Genomic DNA, 21,232 nt, shown 5'->3' with positions numbered 1-21,232 from the left:
ACTCACACACACACGCACACACTCACACACACACACACTCACACACACACACACACACACTCTCTCACACACACACACACACACACACACACACACTCACACACACACACACACTCACACACACACACACACACACACACACACTCACACACACACACACAGACACACACACACACTCTGACTAATGATGCGTTCAGGCGCCGTCAGCTCACATTTCCATGTTTAGCAGCAGGAAGTTTAAACAGCTGAAGACGATCACGATCAAAAGATTAGAGACCGACAGTGAAGAAACACCACGAGCTGTTCACCTGAGACACCTGAACACTCTCCTTCTCTTCTTCTTCTTCTTCTTCTTCTCTTCTTCTTCTTCTTCTCTTCTTCTTCTCTTCTTCTTCTTCTTCTCTTCTTCTTCTTCTTCTTCACTTCTTCTTCTTCACTTCTTTTTCTTCTTCTTCTCTTTTTTCACTTCTCCTTCTTCTTCACTTCTTCTCTTTCTTCACTTCTCCTTCTTCTTCACTTCTTCTCCTTCTGACTTCATCACAAATTAAATATGGATATGAACTATTAAAAAATGTTTTTAACTTCCTCTTTTCTAGCAATGTAAAGTGGTCGTTAATCAACATTAATAATAATAATAATAATAATGATGATAATAATAATAATGATAACAATGATAACAATGATAAAGAGGTCGTTAAACTCTCTGAGGAGCAGGAAGGAGATCAGACCTCAGTGATGCCTCAAACGACCCAACAGCTAAACTAATGACCTCGCAGGTAGTTAGTTTCCATGACAACATGACTGCGGGCTCAGACAGGTGAGACAGGCGGGTGGTTACCTGCCGTCCCTCTGTGATGTTGACCAGTAGCAGCGGACGCAGGACTCTGGACCAGCGGACGGCGCGACAGTTCGTAGCCTTCAGCGCTCCGTAGATGATCATGTCGACCAGAGTGAGCTGAGGAGACACGGAGAACAAACACCAGACTGTCAGTGAGCGTCAGCTGATCCTGGAGCAGCACACTGCGTCTCCTGCTCAGCTTAAACATCCTTATCTGTCCATGTCTGCTGTGTTCCAGCACTTTGTGCATTAAAGGGTCAGTCTGCACTTTTAGAGAAGAACCTCAAACTGAGAAATTTAATCTTTACGATATTAATGAGGTAATAACACAAACTGTCTCCATCAGTGAATAAACAAGCTGCTCTCAGAGGAAACTCTGTCTGAAGCTAGAAAGGTGGCAGGGTCCGCCACATATAAACAAAGTAAAACAGTATAAATTGTGTTGTCCTTTAAGGTCAGTTTGTTTATTTATTTTGTTTATCAGCAAATGAGGATCTTTCTCTGCTCATTAACATTTCTTCAACTAAACTACAGGCTGCTCCTTTAAACTACAGACTGCTCCTTTAATCTACAGACTGCTCCTTTAATCTACAGACTGCTCCTTTAAACTACAGACTGCTCCTTTAATCTACAGACCGCTCCTTTAATCTACAGACCGCTCCTTTAACCTACAGACCGCTCCTTTAACCTACAGACTGCTCCTTTAATCTACAGACTGCTCCTTTAAACTACAGACTGCTCCTTTAATCTACAGACTGCTCCTTTAAACTACAGACTGCTCCTTTAATCTACAGACTGCTCCTTTAATCTACAGACTGCTCCTTTAAACTACAGACTGCTCCTTTAAACTACAGACTGCTCCTTTAATCTACAGACTGCTCCTTTAAACTACAGACTGCTCCTTTAAACTACAGACTGCTCCTTTAATCTACAGACTGCTCCTTTAAACTACAGACTGCTCCTTTAATCTACAGACTGCTCCTTTAATCTACAGACTGCTCCTTTAAACTACAGACTGCTCCTTTAATCTACAGACTGCTCCTTTAATCTACAGACTGCTCCTTTAATCTACAGACTGCTCCTTTAAACTACAGACTGCTCCTTTAATCTACAGACTGCTCCTTTAACCTACAGACTGCTCCTGGATGCTAACTGAAGATCAGGACCAAGCAGTGAGACATTCACAGACTGCAGGATATTACAGCGTCAGTGTTGGCCTGTAAAAAGCTCAGCAGGAGGATCTCACATGACTTCATGTATCCGGAGGTGATTGGTCGCCTCAGTCACTGAGTCACCAGGAAGTCTTTCTGCTTTAAAAGGTGCTGACGAGGCGACATCTCCGGCTAAAGGTTGTTTCACAACAACCGGCAGAAAGTCTTCTCAGCACATTCTGACTCTGCAGACAGGAACTCAGCAACGACTGAAAAACCAGGAACTGTCCAAACTGCACGAGTCACCAACCGTCAGCAGGACAAAACCTGGTCCCAGAGTTCAACACTTCAACATGAGTCTCTACATCTCCTCCAGAACACAAAGAACTGAACCCAGACTGTCGACAGCAGCTGCACAGGAGCGTGAACAGATCACATGGAGCCCGGCTCTGAAAGAACCTGGATCCAGTTTGGTTTTGGATCTAAAACATGTTTCTAAGCCTTCAAATTAAGCTTCAACATGCTACAAAATATTAACATATTACATATTAGCAACATGCTAATATTTGACATTTTGACACCTGGGCCGACTAATGTAGCCAACGGGCTAACCGCTAACACGCTAGCACTAGTCAGTGTCATTCTTCCCTGTGTCATTCAGCCCCTCCCACCAGACTAATGCTGTCAACAAGCCCCTCCCACCAGACTAATGCTGTCAACAAGCCCCTCCCACAGACTAATGATGTCAACAAGCCCCTCCCACCAGACTAATGATGTCAATAAGCCCCTCCCACCAGACTAATGCTGTCAACAAGCCCCTCCCACCAGACTAATGCTGTCAACAAGCCCCTCCCACCAGACTAATGCTGTCAACAAGCCCCTCCCACCAGACTAATGATGTCAATAAGCCCCTCCCACCAGACTAATGCTGTCAACAAGCCCCTCCCACCAGACTAAGATGTCAACAAGCCCCTCCCACCAGACTAATGTTGTCAACAAGCCCCTCCCACCAGACTAATGATGTCAACAAGCCCCTCCCACCAGACCAATGCTGTCAACAAGCCCCTCCCACCAGACTAATGATGTCAATAAGCCCCTCCCACCAGACTAATGTTGTGAACAAGCCCCTCCCACCAGACTAATGTTGTCAATAAGCCCCTCCCACCAGACTAATGATGTCAATAAGCCCCTCCCACCAAACTAATGTTGTCAATATGCCCCTCCCACCAGAATAATGATGTCAACAAGCCCCTCCCACCAGACTAATGATGTCAATAAGCCCCTCCTACCATGAGGATGACGATGATGCAGATGTTTTTGGGATCTTTCCAGAACTTGTCTCGAGGGATCACTTTGGCGTAGTGAACGAGTCGAATGGTGAAGACGATCAGACAGAGCAGCTCCACCAGCATGGTCGCCTGGAAACAACACAACACAACAGACTCGTTTCTGATTGGCTCTCAGACTCAGATGACAGCTGAACAGAACTCATCAGCACGCAGGAAACACTCGGTGTGTTCTGTCTTCTTCTATCTGCACAGTTCACATCGCTTCTGTCCCTGCAGACAGGAAGCAGGAAACCAGGAGGACGTCTCACCCATGTTGGCAGAGCGAAGACGGCCGGCTCCTCGAAGAGCGCCAGAGACAGATCCACCAGGATGAAGCCGTACAGGAGCACCTGAGGGAGCCAGTGGTTGTAGCGCAGGTACAGCCTGAAAACACACACAACACACAGCTGCTGTTACCCTGGACCCGCCTCACCGTCAGCACACCTCAGGTTCAGACCAGACGTGGTTCGGTCCAAATAAAGCCTCACTTCACAGAGTGAGACGTGAGAATACTCCGGCTCTACACGCCGTGGTCACCCCCTGATGTCCGACTGTCTCCTGGCGGTTTCCCACCGGCACTTTTGGCCACGGTGAGTCAAACCGAGTCGCGCCCGACCTCCGTCTCTCTCAGAGGCCGAGTCCCAGTCCCAGTCTGATGTCCACACGTCTTCACTGTTGGCTGCTGGGCCTCGCTGACCGAGCTCGCAGTCCAGACTGGCTCCAGTCAGCTGATCAGAGCAGATAATAACTGAGCGTCTCACCTCACAGCCTGAGGCGACGTGTCGAAGTAGATGTTCCTGTTGTACTGAGCGTCCGACACATAGATGGAGGCCAGGTCGAAATCCTGAAACACACACACACACACACACACACACACACACACACACACACACACACACACACACACACACACACACACACAGATGAACCACAGAGAACAAACTCCTTGAAACATGATGAACTCTTCATATCAGCCGTTCAGCTCGTCCGGACCGTCTGCTGCCTCTTCAGGAATATTACAGTAATGAACTCAGGTTGGAGCTGTGGAGACGTCCCTGCTTCAGTTATGAGATTGAATAAATTGATCTGAAATTGATCAGAATTATTTCAAGTTAAACTTGTCCAGTCGCATTTGATTAATTCCCTCTGGATTATTCAAATAGATAAAATAACGGAGGTGGTGCCCCATTTACAATTGTTTTATTAATCGCCAGTGATTAATAAATTACAATATATAGTGTATCTCCTACGTATTTATGGTGCCGTCCGTGCGAGGCCACTTACAACCACAGTTCTCTGCATTAAATTAATGTGCAAGACAAACATTGGTTGTAATAATCGAAACCCAAGCTGTTTTAATGTTGTTCTGCTGTCCACCGCGTGATTAATGCGATACTTAACTTTAAAGTCTTGACGACATAGACCTTGAATTGTGTGTGAGCATAAAACTTCGCTGAGCTGTGATTGCGCTGCTTCAAATGAAATTAACGTGCACAGATTCTGAGTTGTAACCAGATCTGTGAGTTAAAGAGTTGTTCAGCGCCGCCTCGCGTTAATGTTTCCTGTACAGATCCTGCGTTGAACCAGATCTGTGATTTATTTGCATGCATAAGTGTCGCTGCACACGTCTAAAAATAACCGGTTTGATGAATCCTAAGCTGCTGCGCTGCGGCAGAGCCTAGAGAACCATCCTGGGTACAGGTTCGTATTTGCTGCGATGCTCCAGAGACATTCGTAACTTGCTCAGACCCTCGTGTGTTCTGATTTAGATTAGCTACCTAAACAGAAAACAGCTGTGTGAACAGTGAGAGGTTTTATTTGATCTGCCCCCTGTAGTATCAAGATTGGTTGCTATGGCAACGATCTCGTTCAGAAGACAGTATATTTGACTGTGTAAAGGAGGACAGGAAACCTCTATCAGTTCAAATAGTGAAAACACAAGTAAATGAATATGACGCTAGTTGCTGGAAAAACTGTTTGTGCTAAGAAATCTATTCTGGCCGCCACACCCAGAACTCAGAAGTGAACCGCTCAGAGCCCAAACATCACTGAGCCAAACTCTGATACAACAGGGGGGTATATCAGTGGGCGGAGCTAAAAAGTCCCTCCTCTAGACTTGGGCTGAACGATTTTAGGAAAAGATCTAATTGCGATTTTTCTGGCAGATATTGCGATTTCGATTTGATTCACGATTTCCTTCAAATCAAGCTTCAGTGCAACATTCACAATGTACAGTAACATTACAACATTAAATGCTATTACTCTAATGCAAGGATGAAAACTAAAGTTAAAAATTGCTTGCCGGTATAAATTGGTTGTGTTTCCGCTGGATGTTGCCACTTTAGCGCGACAGGTTTTGCACAGTACCTGTTTCTGGTGCACGTCTGCAACCTGAAACCCGAAATACTCCCAGATGACCAAGATGTTTTTCTTGGGGATTAAATCCCCTAACTCCGCTTCTGGTCCAGCTGGAGCCATTTCAGAACACGTTAAGGAACAGGTTAATACTGATTGGTTAGCGTGACCTGTCCACGAGTAGCATGCCGCTTCTGATTGGTGAGTTTGGCAGGATGGTAGAGAGACGGCATGTATGTGTAAAACAGTTGACACAACAGATCCTGGGTCAGTCAGGAGCATCAGATCACATGATCGCGTTGTCTGAAATCGCAATTTTGATCAGAAAACAATAAATCGTTCAGCCCTACTCTAGACTCCTCTTACTGAAGCCTTGTTAAAACGACAACATTTGTGATAGCGCCCTCTGTTGGCCGACTCCGTTAAATTTTAACATTTTGTGATAGCGCCCTCTGTTGGCCGACTCTGTTAAAACTTAATTTGTGACAGCGCCCCCTTGTATTCAGTCACGAACACAAAGAGTTTGTTTATTGAGTTTGTTTATCAGCCAATGAGGATCTTTCTCTGCTCGTTAACATTTCTTGAGTGCTCCTTTAAATCTCTCCTCGAGAAGGAACCTGCTGGATGTCTCATAACGAGGTGTAAGATAATAATTATATTGAGTTATTTATCAGCGTTGCTGTGAGGACACCTCCATGTGGAACGAGCCTCCTGATGAACGGAGACGCTGAACTCACTGAAAACACTTCACATCCAGATGTCATATTATGAGTGTGACTTGTGTCCAGACTCACACTCGTGCAGATTCACACGTGTGTATATTTGGGTCTTTATTAATCCTTCATCCTCGATTTGTCTGTTGCTTTTTGTCCACATGTTCAGTTTTTACGTTATTTTCTTGTTTTTTGTTTGGATTTTGTAAAAACACTTGATTTTGATCATTGCACCCTTCATTTTTTCTGTTATTATCATTAACACTATTATCATCAATATTATTATTACTATTAGTATTGTTGTCGTTGTTGTTGTTGTTTAGTTTATTTTGATCATTATCATTAACATTATCTTTATCATTAGTATCATTATCATTGTCGTTGTTGTTTATCACGTAGTTGAATTCAAACCTGGACAGTGTCGACGCAGCTTCACAGAATCGAACTGATCACAGAGCTGCTGATTGATCAACAGACAATAAATTGGCAGCTGCTTTTTGGAGTCCGACCGATGAATCGATCGTCCGACATCACCGGCTGATATGATCACAGATGGTTTATCATTACTGGTGTGTGTGTTGTCAGATACGTGTGGATATGAAGCTCTGGTTTTTGTTAGCGGTCAGAATGCAGAATATGATGTTTGGGGTATTTAATGATTATTGATTGATTAGATTCACAGTGTAGTTTTCTGTTTCAGCGCACTGATGTAATTTTAGACGATGAAGGTTATAATTATGTTAAACTGTTGAATATTCGGCCTCTGCGTCACATCTGCATCACATCTGTCACTGCTGAGAGCTGTGAACATCTCATCAGCTTCTTTACCCTCAGACCTCTGGTTGTTTTCTCTCAGTGGACTGAACGTGGTCTTCTGTTGGTCGGTCTGAAGCTGATGAATCAATCCACAACAAATCACTCAGACTGATCCACAGTGAAAACACCGGCGTGAGGCTGCGCGACAGAGTGGACGTGTCCCTGATGTAAAGACTCAGAGCTCTTTGTGTTAATCATCAGCCTCATCAGCCTCCAGAAGTCTCGTTCGGTCTGAGCTCGGCACGAAGCTGCTTCCTGTTCGTTTACGACAGGAGACGGTTAACTGCTGCTTTATGAGGCCGAGAGGGACAAGAGTCCACCCGTTTACTGCTGTCATGAGACAGAGACGTGAGACGTGAGACGGATGAATGACAGACAGACACATGAAAACAAACACATGAAGACAATCATATGGAGACAGAGACAGACACATGAAGACAGACTCAGCTGGGTGCAGTCTCTCTGTGTCCCCGTGTCTCTCTGTCTCTGTGTCCCCGTGTCTCTCTGTCTCTGTGTCTCTCTCTGTGTCTCCGTGTCTCTCTGTCTCTGTGTCCCCGTGTCTCTCTGTCTCCGTGTCTCTCTCTGTCTCTGTGTCTCTCTGTCTCCGTGTCTCTCTGTCTCTGTGTCCCCGTGTCTCTCTGTCTCCGTGTCTCTCTCTCTGTCTCCGTGTCTCTCTGTCTCCGTGTCTCTGTCCCCGTGTCTCTCTGTCAGTCTCCGTGTCCCCGTGTCTCTCTGTCCCTGTGTCTCCGTGTCTCTCTCTCTGTCTCCGTGTCTCTCTGTCTCCGTGTCTCTGTCCCCATGTCTCTGTGTCTCTCTCTCTCTCTCTCTCTGTGTCTCCGTGTCTCTCTCTGTCTCTCTGTGTCTCTGTGTCTCTCTCTGTCTCCGTGTCTCTCTGTCAGTCTCTCTGTCTCTCTCTGTCTCCGTGTCTCTGTCTCTCTCTGTGTCTCTGTGTCTCTCTGTCTCTGTCTCTCTCTGTGTCTCTGTGTCTCTCTGTGTCTCTCTCTGTCTCCGTGTCTCTGTCTCCGTGTCTCTGTGTCCCCGTGTCTCTGTCTCCGGGTCTCTGTGTCCCCGGGTCTCACCTCCTTGCTCTTGGCAGAGTCCCCTCCGTTAGCAGCTCCTTTTCCTGCAGACTCGTCAGGAATGCGGTCGCTCCTCTCCGGCTCGGTCATCTCTCACACTTCAGCTCTTTCACCGAACTACTGCTGAAAAGTTCTGCTCGTGTCTCGGCCCGAGCAGCGTGCGGGCCGTGCGGGCCGTGCGGGCCGTGCGTGTCTCTGCGGGACGGGAGGTCTTCAGCTGCTGTTGTAAACGTCAGCGCCGAGCTGGTGTCCACATCACATGTTGTCCTGTGTCTCCATCAGGCTGCATCAGACTCTGAGCTGCTGCTCAGCGTCCCCACTGTCGTGCTGCCTTCACGGCCCGCAGGGAACATGGGGCATCAGACAATCAGTGACGTGGAAACAGGACCGACGCCCTGAGAATAAAGCAGTGCACTCAGTGATGAAGCTTTAATATAAGTTATAATAAAAACTGACAACACAAGGAAGATAAATAAAGAAATATGACAACAGACAGGAGATACAAAGACAACAACGGTTCGTTCTTTTATCAGGATTCCTCATTATTTTTAATCTCTCTACTTATGATTTTGTGTTTTTATTTCATTTCATTTCAAACTGTTTCTCCTGTTTGACTGAATGAAGCTCGAAGCCTTTGTTTTGTGTCAGTTTGTCTTTTGTCGGACTTTAATCAGAGACAGTGAAGGCAGCATGACGCGTCACGTGACTCTCAGCAGCAGGATAACGGAAACGGACACACACACACTGAGTGGACACACACACACACACACACACACTGAGGGGACACAAACGGACGTTAAAGGACAAATCCGCTTTAAAACAGAGTGACGTCACGTCTGAGCTGGGTGTGGTGACGTCAAACTGCTCCTGAGTTGATCAGCTGTTTGATCTCCACTCATATTTATTCTCTTTAGTTTCTTTATACAACACAAAATAACAACAACAACAACAACAACAATAATAATAATAATAATAATAATAATAATAATAATAATAATAATAATGTAGTGGAGACACGGGGGATGGACTGTATCTGGCGTCGGTTCAGGGTTAATCACTAAGTTCACACCGGGGTGTCGGCCAGAACACCAACTTAAGGCCAGTTAGACTTCAGAGGGTCCAAAGGAAGAGGCAGGTGATGGACAGTTCAGGGGGTTTTATTTCTTCGTTACAGGCAATGAGGTCATGGGTGGTTTTTCCGAGACGATAGAAATAATAACAAATACACAAATGAATAAAGAATAAATCCCTTAATCTCCAATAAACAGAATAAAAGGAGTATTGAAATTACTACATCTCCATTTGCCTTCAATTCCCACTACCACAGCCCTGAAACACTAATGTAAACAACTGCACATGGTAATGTTTACGTAACGTTCACCGTTAACATTACGCTAATGAGGCAGAACGATAATAACAACACAACATGTGGAGTGACGTACACTCGATCGTCGGCAGGTGAGCTAAATGCTAAACTAGCTTAAACAGTGATAGCATGTCGAGTATCAACCCATACATCAGAACAGAAATAACCTACGGCCGCAGCAATGTTAATACAGTGCCTCAACATACACACATACTCACGTTTCATACACGCACAGACCACTTGCAGGGTCGTTAATGGCCAGGTCGTTAATTAGCGGCTTGACGGTAATCCTCACTCTGCCGACTCACCGGAGCATATACCTTCACTGACTGAGCGCCGTCAGTTACGCTACGTAACCAGCAGGGGGGGCGCTCCTATGGACTACTAACACCACATCCATAACACATCACACACAGACATAACCTGTCATAACTTTGGGGCCTTTTCTACAGCCGCCCCCAAATGTATACATTTGCTCATCAATAAAGGCAACCAAGTCTATGGCTAGGCTGTGGCCATAGGAGTGGAAGTGTCCTTGTCTTCTCCAGACGGAAGCGCAGGGAGAACAACCAGCCTAGCAACCGGCCGGGTGTAAACCCTTTCTCTCACTTTCACATCCGCTGACCGAATGTGTCCATCAGGGCTCGGATGAGTCTTGATCACTCTCCCTATGGGCCATAGGGCTCTGGGAAAGTGTGGATCAGCGATCATCACCACAGAGTCTTGAACAATGTCAGCTGGTGACGCCTGCCACTTCTGGCGGCCTTGAAGACTCGGCACGTAGAGTCGGATGAAACGGGCCCAGAAGTGATCCGCCAGAACTTGCGAGTGCTTCCAACGGCGGCGACTGATGAGCTCGTTCTCTGGGTAGACGACTTGAGGCAACGACCCATCAGGCCGCCCCATCAGAAGAACATTAGGAGTCACTGGGTCCGGGTCACTGGCATCGGAAGACACATATCCCAGGGGCTTGCTGTTGAGGATCCCCTCCACCTCTGTAAGCACTGTGTGAAGAACTTCTTCCGCGACTGGTTGGGCTCCCACGGTGACGTAGAGTGCACTCTTAACGGAGCGTATCTCCCGCTCCCACACCCCACCGAAGTGGGGGGCTGCGGGGGGATTAAAGTGGAAGGCGATCTTCTGTGGTGCAAGGTGCTCCTTCAATGCAGGAGAGATCTCAGCGAAGGCCTCCCGGAGCTCCCTCTCTCCTCCCTTGAAGTTTGTCCCCTGATCGGAGAACAGCTCTGCAGGTGTTCCTCTACGGGCGATGAACCAACGAAGGGCCATCAAGAAGGCGTCCGTATCAATGGCAGTCAGGAGGTCCAGGTGTACTGCCCTGGTGGTAAGGCACTTGAAGATGATTCCCCATCTCTTCTCCCGCCGCCGGCCTACCTTGACTTCGAAGGGCCCGAAGCAGTCCATCCCTGTAGAATAGAACGCAGGCTTGAACAGGCGCAAACGGGCTGATGGAAGGTCTGCCATCTTTGGTACGGCTGGTTTGGCTCTCCAGCGGTGACAGTCCGCGCAGCCGTACTGGTGCCGCCGAACCGCCTCCCGCCCTCGCAGGATCCAGAAAGCGCGCCGAAGCTCCGCAAACACCCGCTCTGGACCCGGGTGATGGAGTTGAATGTCAACATCTTGAATTAGAAGCTTAGTAGCTTGATGACTTGGGTCTAGGATGAGTGGATGAATAGCGGTCGGCTCCAGGTCCTCCGATCTACGGAGACGTCCTCCAACACGGATGAGCTCTCCACTCTCATCCAGCTCCGGAGATAGAGTGAGAAGTCGGCTGCTTCTTAAGACCGGCTTCCCTACCTTCAGCAAGCTGTACTCTTGTGGGAAACTATCCATCTGGGCTCTACGGAGGATCAACCGCTCAGCCTGGCGATAATCTTCGGCAGTAGGGCCACCTGTGGAGCCGGACGCCCCATGAAGCTCCCGCGCTGTCACCTCCAGCAGCTCCTTCCAGGAACTGTATTGGCTCAGGTCTGGAGCAGGCTGACTCGAGGCAACTGTAGTGACCCCACAGAAGGCAGACTTGCGCAGCTCTGATGCATCGTGGGCTTGGTCAACCGAAGGGTCCTCTGGCCATGAATCAGGACCCTGCAAGAGAAAGGAGGGTCCCTGACTCCATCTGTTGGGCTCAACCAGCTCTCTCAATCCTTTCCCTCGGGTCACATCATCAGCAGGGTTCCTGGCTGAGTCGACATATCTCCAAACCTGTCCATCGGTCAACTCCTGAATCTCTGCCACGCGGGTGCCAACAAAGACCTTGAATCGGCAGGATTCGGACCTCAACTAGGTCAGCACCGTCGTCGAGTCTGACCACAGGATCATCTGGTCGATGCTGAGCGTGAGTTCTCTTCTTAGAACCTGTGCGAGCTGTGCTCCGGTAAGGGCAGCACAAAGTTCTAATCGGGGCATGGAGTGGGACCGCTTGGGAGCGACTCTGGAGCGAGCCATCAGGAAGGAGAGATGCACTCCATCGTGACTGTCAGTGAACCGGAGGTATGCGACTGAGCCATACGCTTCTTCAGAGGCGTCGCAAAATATGTGTACCTCTCTGTGAAGACTGCAGAGGTCCACTTCCTTAGGCAAGTATGGTCGGGGGAGGGTGACCTGTGGTAGGACGCTGAGTTCTTCCTCCCAGGCTGTCCACTTCTGCAAAAGCTCCTGGGGAAGCAGCGGGTCGTCCCAGCCCCGGTGCTTGTCCCAAAGGTGCCGGACCAGTACCTTAGCCCGGGTGGTGTAGGGAAGGATGAACCCCAGCGGGTCATACTGACTCGCAAGAACCTTGTATATGTTGCGTATTGTGGGGACACCATAATCAACTTGGCGGTGCTTGTAGCCGAGGACGTCAGTGTGGAAAAGCCAGCTCAGCCCTAGCGTGGACTCCGGAGCGTCCGTCTTGTCCTGCGCTAGCCATAGCTCCACGCTAGGCGAGCGGCTCTCTTCAGGCAGGTGACCTATAGCCCCTGGTTCATTGCTGGCCCATTGACGTAGCTCGAACCCAGCAGATGCCAAAAGGGTTCGCAATTTGTCGACCAGGTGCCTTGCTTCAGCGATGGTGGGCACGCTCTGGAGACAATTGTCCACATAGAAACACCTCTCAAGTGAGATCCTCACATCTTCGTCTGGCTGGCTGTGGTCGTTGACGTGGCGCTGTAAGGCAAACGTGGCGCAGCACGGGCTACACGTCGTTCCGAACGGTAGTACCTGCCACTCATACACCGCAGGAGGCTCCTCTTGACTGATGTCACGCCAGACAAAGCGGAGGAGGGCACGGTCTTCTGAGAGGAGACGAACCTGATGGAACATGCCCTTGATGTCTCCACTAATTGCCACTGCATGTTCTCGGAAGCGTAGCAGGACTCGGCTACCTTCTGCGGGTCGGTCCAGATACAGCACCTCCGTTGTGGCTCTCGTAGCATGGCCTGCTACCTCTGGTGCTGCTGTCGACGCCTTAGGTGGCCTCACGTTGACCTCATGCAGCACGTGCAGGTGTTTTCCCTGGCAGAGGCTACATGGCTTCTTCAGGTTGCACTGTGCAGCTTGATGTGACCGTGCACAGCGCCAGCACCTCTTGTTGCTCTTTATCCACTCTGTCAGCTGGTCCTTGGTCAGCCTGGAAACTGCTGCACACTGGCTGAGATAGTGCTCCTCATTATTGCAGAATGGACAGTAAGGCTTACTCTTGTTTCCTTTAAAGGAGCTGCCGGGGGCTTGAACCGCTGGTTTCTTATCTGCGTTCCCACCATGGAGGACAGTAGTGGGCCGATAACTCTGACGACCATCCGGTCAGGGCACTGGCCTCTCCCTAGCCCCTCTCGCTGCTAACTGTCCTTCAGAGTCCTGACACCAGGACTCATACTTCAGCCACTCTGACAGATCAGGTAAGGTGTGAGTCCGTGAGCCTCGATGGAACATGCAGCGACGAAACTCAGCTCTCTGCTCAGGTGGCAACTTACTCAGCAGGCGAGCAACATGTGAGCCACACTGTAACTCTGCTTCTCCTTCAGAGCCTAATGTCCTCAACATCCCGACCAGCGACTGTACTTGGAGTGCAAACTTCTCGAACGCAGCAACATCTCCCCGCCTGATATCTGGTGAGTCCAACACAGCAGCAATACGCCTCAATGCGATCTGATGTGGTTGGCCGAATTTATCATTCAGTGCAGCCATCGTGTCGGAGAAGGGCGTTGGAGAGTTGAGGTAAGCGTCTGCTATCAACCGGGCCTCTTCTAGTTGCAGGTGATCGACCAGTACCTGATACTTAAACAGTTCTGGGGCGCCCGGGGGTAACAGGTTCTCTAAAGAGAGCTTAAGACGAGCAAACTCACTTGGGTCACGATGAGAGAAGTTGCGAATGGTTGGGCGGGGTCCATAGTAGCCGGACTCAGGAATGTGGGAGGTCCTGACTGGAGGCAATGGTTGTGGCTGCATCCATGATCCACCAGGAAGCTGCTGGGAGTTGCGTCCCGGCTCACTCTTGACAGCACCATACGCTGCAGAATACTTACTTGAACTGGCTTAAACCAGGGACGTGGAGAATAGGCAGGGTTGTCAGGCGGTCTTGTAGCAGGAGCAATGCCATATGTTGACCACTGAGCCTGGAACAGGCTCTCAGGCGTCTTAGTGGGGGGCGATAAAGCCTCTTCTTTGATGTATGGAAGCTCCACGGTTGTCTGAACACTGTGATGTGGTGGCGGCGGGGGTGGTAAGTCAGCAGGTAACTGTCCCGTCGTCACTGGATCTGGCCACGGTGGTGGTGCAGGCCACTCATCCTCTTCAGCAGGTGGTGCAGGTGCAGCAGGTGTAGCTGGTGGCGGTGGCCATGTGGGTTCAGGCTGCTGAGGAGAAGAGGGGCTTTGTAGATTCTGAACAGCGTCCACTAACTGTCTCATTTCGGTTCGCAGTGCTCTGAGCTCCACCAGATCTGCTGACATGCGACGCTGGCTCTGCTGGAGGAGGTGTCTCTCTTGACATAGGTCCTTTAATTCTACCTTCAGATCCTCGGGAGGGTGTCTGGGACGCAGCACTGGATATAGAAGAGGAGAGCGCTCATGGAACAGTTCCCCCAGCTCCCTCTCTGGTGACTGCAGGGGGGCTAGCTGATACTCTGGGATGTGCTGGGGGTCTTCAGCACCGTAGTCCATCTCTTGAAGAACAGCATCCCGCCTCTGCCTGTGACTCCGAGGGGGGGAACCATGGTCTCGGGTGAGGGGGGTCATCCTGGCCCTTCCCTCCTGATGATGAGCCTCTGCGTCCTCTCTGTATCTCTGACTCATGTAGCCCAGATGATCCACATCATAGTCTGCGTAGCGTGCTGGGGGACGACGATGTCGTTTGGGGCGTGCACCACGAGCCTCATGCTCTGAAGACTGATCCATCGCTGATGTGAACCCGGTGATCCGGCTCGAAGGACCATTAAATGTAGTGGAGACACGGGGGATGGACTGTATCTGGCGTCGGTTCAGGGTTAATCACTAAGTTCACACCGGGGTGTCGGCCAGAACACCAACTTAAGGCCAGTTAGACTTCAGAGGGTCCAAATGAAGAGGCAGGTGATGGACAGTGCAGGGGGTTTTATTTCTTCGTTACAGGCAATGAGGTCATGGGTGGTTTTTCCGAGACGATAGAAATAATAACAAATACACAAATGAATAAAGAATAAATCCCTTAATCTCCAATAAACAGAATAAAAGGAGTATTGAAATGACTACATCTCCATTTGCCTTCAATTCCCACTACCACAGCCCTGAAACACTCTTCACCTGACTTATTAGCAAAGTAACATAATGTAAACAACTGCACATGGTAATGTTTACGTAACGTTCACCGTTAACATTACGCTAATGAGGCAGAACGATAATAACAACACAACATGTGGAGTGACGTACACTCGATCGTCGGCAGGTGAGCTAAATGCTAAACTAGCTTAAACAGTGATAGCATGTCGAGTATCAACCCATACATCAGAACAGAAATAACCTACGGCCGCAGCAATGTTAATACAGTGCCTCAACATACACACATACTCACGTTTCATACACGCACAGACCACTTGCAGGGTCGTTAATGGCCGGGTCGTTAATTAGCGGCTTGACGGTAATCCTCACTCTGCCGACTCACCGGAGCATATACCTTCACTGACTGAGCGCCGTCAGTTACGCTACGTAACCAGCAGGGGGGGCGCTCCTATGGACTACTAACACCACATCCATAACACATCACACACAGACATAACCTGTCAAATCTTTGGGGCCTTTTCTACAAATAATAATAACAGTAAACTAAAGACGAGACGTCTCTTTAAACACAACGTTTCATTTCGTGCCCACAGACGTGTTAAAGCACGTTTATCCAAACTGAAACTTAACGGGGCCGAAAGCGTCACATATTGTTCTGTCTTACATTGTTTTGTTTGGACAATTAATGATTAATAATTAGGGATCTATATATTTTACCTCAGAAACTTGCCAGCAGCATAAACAGAGATCTGTCAGGGCACAGTGGGTCAAACTGAAGCTTACAGAGGGCCGACTTTGACCCACGGGCCTCGGTTCAGACGGCAGAATCTAACATTCATCATATAGTTTGGATTTAGTTTGAGCTCTTGATTTTTACCTCGAGTGTTTTTTCATGTCATCAGTGGCAGACTGCAGAACTCTCAGGCCTGTTGGTTTTACTTTGGCAGCTACTTCCTGTCATTCTTACAGGCGTCAGTTAACTTATTTATCATAAACTATGTACAAAATAAAAGCATTCATATATTACAACTGATCAGAGTAATGTCCTCCACAGCTGAATTATGGGTAATATTCTGTGAGAGGAACCTCGAATCATTTTTAAAGCAAAATCATGAGAAGGCACGTTCAGTGATTGAGAGTGATCAGCGACAGGCTGCTCGTAAACACATTTTAATCATCCCTCCGTCCTCGTCTTCCTCCGAGACTGCTAACGCTGAGCTAAGCTAACGTTAGCAGTTCGGCCGTCAGTTTTCTCAGCTTTGGGGGTGTTGACACGGACTCGTTTCTCTTCACCTCAGAGCTTCTATCTTTTCACAAGGTTGAAGTTGAACATATATATATATATTGTCCTGAGCTGATCAGCTGTTTGATCTCCACTCATATTTATTCTCTTTAGTTTTTTTATACAACACAAAATAATAATAATAATAATAATAATAACAATAATAATAATAACAGGAAGTACGTTCGTACTCACAACAAAATAAAAGTCTTCTCTCCACGTGACATCATTAAAGTGCTGTACGTCTCTTAAACTATCATGAAGACAGGATGACGTAATGAACCACGCTGTTGTTCAGTGTACTTCATACAAATACACAGAAAAGTATTTGTCTCATACTTCATCTTTTGATCGAGATATACTTCATGAAGTATAATGAAGTATTCCTGCCTGCAGTCTGTGTACAACTGTGTTTATGGTTTTGTTGTCTTGTACTTTGGGACACGAGTTACTGAGTTGACGTCACATGACACTGAAACATGGCGGACGGAAGTAAACGTTGTGTTGATGGTGAAACTCATCAGTCATGTGTTGTTATCAGGGTTTGGCTCACATGTGATCTGTAACGTGCTGTTTGAGGTCCTAATCTGAACATTATGATGCAAAACAGACTCTCTGTGGCGTCCGACCATCCGAGGAGCACCTGAACGCAGCAGCAGTGTGCTTACTACATGAAGTGGACGAGGGAAATATACTTGAACTGTACTTAAGTTTACTTGATAAAATGAACCTGAAGTTTACGTTTTGTGTAAAAGTGAAGTCAGTTGTTAATGAAAACAAACGGAGCTGAACTGAACCTGAACCTCCTCAAACAGGCTTCAAATGAAGGTTTGTATTTTCAGGATAAACACGTTTTGTTGCTCATGTTTGATTTTCTGTGTATAAAATACAAATAACGTCCATCATTATAAACAAACTGAGTCTTATTTTAGGAATTTCCCTTTAACATATTCACACACTGAACAAACAGATGAATGAGTCGTTTAAAAGCCTTTTTAAAGTTCACACAACATTTCTGTCTCAGAATTTGTCAAATGGTCAAAATGTTCACATGAAGCTTTTTTCTTCACGAGGCTTCAGCTGCTTCAGTGTTTTAATACATCCATCAGTTGTGACTGCAGGAAGCTGATATTCACGTATTCATGGTTCAAAGTGACGTCACCAGTTTTAATGTGAAACTTTAGCTGTGAAACATCATCTGAAGCTTTAATGTTTCACCTCCATCAGTCAGAGATGATCTCTGTCTGTATCTGTGTGGATCTGCTGCCTCCTGCTGGTCACTCTGCAGTCTGACACTCTGCTGCTCAGAGGAACAGGTGAGGTCAGCAGGCTGAACCAGCTGGTGAGCAGGACCCGCTGCCTGGTCGCACTGGAACCGGACAGTCTGGAGACGGTGGCTGAGAGGAGGATGAAGGACAAATAAAAAGCCAGCTTGGATAACCCCTCTCAGCCTCTCCACGACGAGCTGCTGCAGATGTGCAGCTCATTCAACCATCACATCGTCCCGACCAGCTGCAAAACTGAACACTTCAGGAGCTCCTTTGTACCCACCTCCATCAGACAGCAGTGGAAGCTACAGTCTGTCATCTCACTGACCACACACCCGAAAACTCTATTTCATTTTTATGTATATTTATCTTTAACTTTCCTTTTTCAATGTTTATTTGCACTTAAACTACTTGTGACTTTGTCTTTGTGCTGCTGCAACACTTGGATTTCTCCTCTGGGATCAATAAAGAATCATCTCATCTTATCTCGATGTCACATGACTTCTGAAAATACAAAGACCAAAAACAAAAGCTAAACAAAGTACAAATGAAGGGATGATGTGAGCAAACAGGAAAAAAATCCAGGAAACTCCAGTGGACCAGGAGGCAGAGAAGTGTCGTAGTCCACAGAACATTTCTGGAGCTTCACAGTAAAACAGAGTTGCAGCGTTCTGCTGAACAGCTGAAGCAGCTGGAGATGATTTAAACATCAGGTGTCTCCATACAGCTCGTCTGCTGTGATGTCTGTAATGTAAAGTGATGTGAAAAGACGTTATTTCAATCAGGAGAGACACGTGAATGAGAAAGTCAAATGTTTATTCTGACAGATGATGTGAGATAATGAAGTGTTGACAGAAAGTCTTTGGCTCTTCGACTCTACAGGGAGATTTTGTAATGGAGGTCCGTCTGCACGTAGCAGCAGCTCTATCCACTCATATACACATATTTACAGATAATAACTCAAAGAAGACAAATGAGAAACTTCAATGATGAACCACAAATCAACTAAATAAAAGCTGTCTGAACAAAGATCATAATTATGATGATCTATATGCATGTGTGTGTGGAGCCTGATTTTATTGTATATACAGGCTGATTGTTGTGAGAAAACAATCAGATCACAAAGTTCAGAAAACTGAAATCTGAACGTTCAAAACATATTTAAAGAGATTTAAAACCACTGATGTGCAGCACATTGACCAAGAAGAGACAACACAACTAACCCATTTCTGTTACTGTGATTTACAGAGAGAGTGTGTGTGTGTGTGTGTGTGTGTGTCTGTGTGTGTGTGTGTGTGTGTGTGTGAGACTGTGTGTGTGTGTGTGTGAGACTGTGTGTGTGTGTGTGTCTGCGTGTGTGTGTGTGTGTGTGTGTGTGTGTGTCCCTCCTACAGAGACACTGAGGAACCAGACCAGAACATGAACCCAGGATAAAGAGGTTGAGTGAATGTGGTGTTGAAGGTGTGGAGGTGGATCAGTGAGTCAGAGGAGACTCTGTAGAAGGACAGAGTGCCAGCAGGACAGTCCACATACACTGCTACTCTGTTAGAGACAGAGGAGGAGGAGGAGGAGGAGGAGGAGGAGGAGGAGGAGAAGGAGGAGGAGAAGGAGGAGGAGGAGGAGGAGGAGGAGGAGGAGACGACTGTTTCTCTCTTATTGTGCCAGACAGAGTAACCATCATCATCAGAGCAGCTCAGACTCCAGGACTGATTATTCTGTCCAAACCTACAGTCATCACTGTCTCCTCCCCTGCTGATTCCTCTGTAACTCACTGATATACGAACCTCTCCTCTCCACTCGACCTCCCAGTAACAGCGACCAGTCAGACCATTTCTACACAGCAGCTGAGGCCAGTAGTCAAACCTCTCTGGATGATCAGGATATGGCTGCTGCTCTAACACACCTGTCACCTTCCTGTTGTTGTCAGACAGTTTGAGGTCTGTGTTCACTGTGTTTGTGTCCACTGTGAGTTCACAGACATCTGATGGAGAGAACAAGACACAATACAGCAGCAGTTTATCATCTAACACAGCTGATGGTTTATTTGTTGCTTTATTAACAGACTGACTGTTAATTAGATCAAAACTTCACAATGACTCATCTTTTTGGATCTTCTTTCAAACTGACAGTTGAATGCAGATACACAAGCTTTAGATTTAAACTACTTTAACATGTGCTGCCTTGTTTTCATCAGTCAAAGTGAACACACACTTACACTTCCTCACACCAGGTTTCAGCCTCTGCTCTCCACCATGTTCCACCCTGGAGGAAGAAACAAAGTCAGAATGAACCTTCAGAAGCTTCCTCATCAATGATCTTCATAAAGCTTCACTCAGATCACCATGAAGACAAAACAGCTGCATTTATAAAACACACTTCATACACACACTCAGACTTTACATCAAATATTCACAAACAACAACTAAATAATAAAAAGCTGGTCGACTGAATAATCACTGAATAAATTCATTTTCCTGACATTTAATAATGTGAAGTGACAGAATCGAGCGCAGTGGAAAATATATGAAACATAAAATAAAACTACGACTGAACTTTGAACCTCGACTTTTAAAACAAAACAAACGAGACGTCCTCAAAGTGTTCAGAAAAAAATCCTGACAACTGGACAAACTCCTTCTGATGAACATCAGGTCAGATCAGGTATCTAAACACTTTCTGACAGCAAATTTAATGCTTTTAAACATCTTTTAAAGAAAATCAAAGAACATTAAATAACCTGTCAACAACTAATGAATGCATGTTGGAGCTGGCGGATATGAAACGATCTCATGTTGACCTGAATGAACTGTGTTCTCCTGTTGTGTCAATCATGAAACAGAAACTCTTCACACGTCTCAAACTGAATCTTAAATGTCTAAATGTTGTAGCTTTCATTCACAGCTGGCTTCAAATAATTAACTTGAACAACAGAAATGTGTAAATAATAACTCAACATGAAGAACAATATCACTGCGGAGCACTATAGCACGTTAATACTGACAGGCTGTTAAAACCTCTCCACGTAAAACTGAACAGTCTTATTTCTACACTGAACTTTATAATCCTGTTATCTCACAGTTAAATATGAGAAAAGCTTCAATCACTGATGACAACACGCTGGTTTTAAACATCAGGGTCCAGATATCATCACTGGTGGAGTCTTTGCTGTCTGTCCTGTAGGGGGCAGTGCTTTTTATAATGTAGCTCTACTTACAAACAAACTCTGGTAATTGTGTGACGTGTGCTACATGTTGCTATCAGCTGCATCACCAGAAACTACAACTCA

The 21,232-nt window shown here is 46.9% G+C and overlaps 2 protein-coding genes across 3 annotated transcripts in view; both read right to left on the bottom strand.

The window, feature by feature from the left end:
* Positions 1-8,566, bottom strand: part of tpcn3 (two pore segment channel 3) — a 28,540-nt gene extending 19,974 nt beyond the window's left edge. Inside the window, exons 1-5 of one of the 2 annotated variants that reach the window (XM_073465701.1) lie at positions 8,281-8,566; positions 4,079-4,161; positions 3,587-3,701; positions 3,279-3,407; positions 839-955 (exon numbers count right to left, since the gene is read on the bottom strand). In XM_073465701.1, coding sequence (XP_073321802.1) covers positions 839-955; positions 3,279-3,407; positions 3,587-3,701; positions 4,079-4,161; positions 8,281-8,370 — 534 coding nt within the window. In that variant the 5' untranslated portion in view covers positions 8,371-8,566. The remainder of the gene's footprint in view (positions 1-838; positions 956-3,278; positions 3,408-3,586; positions 3,702-4,078; positions 4,162-8,280) is intronic. The other variant, XM_073465692.1, reaches the window with a different exon arrangement.
* The window catches only part of LOC141006168 (NACHT, LRR and PYD domains-containing protein 3-like), a 467,008-nt gene that overhangs the window by 427,765 nt on the left and 18,011 nt on the right, over positions 1-21,232 (bottom strand). The window lies entirely within an intron of this gene.

This window comes from Pagrus major, chromosome 1 (genome assembly GCF_040436345.1).
Source record: "Pagrus major chromosome 1, Pma_NU_1.0".
Lineage (NCBI taxonomy): Eukaryota > Metazoa > Chordata > Actinopteri > Spariformes > Sparidae > Pagrus > Pagrus major.
The sequence above is the reverse complement of the archived record's forward strand: the minus strand, read 5'-3'. Positions and strand labels throughout refer to the sequence as shown.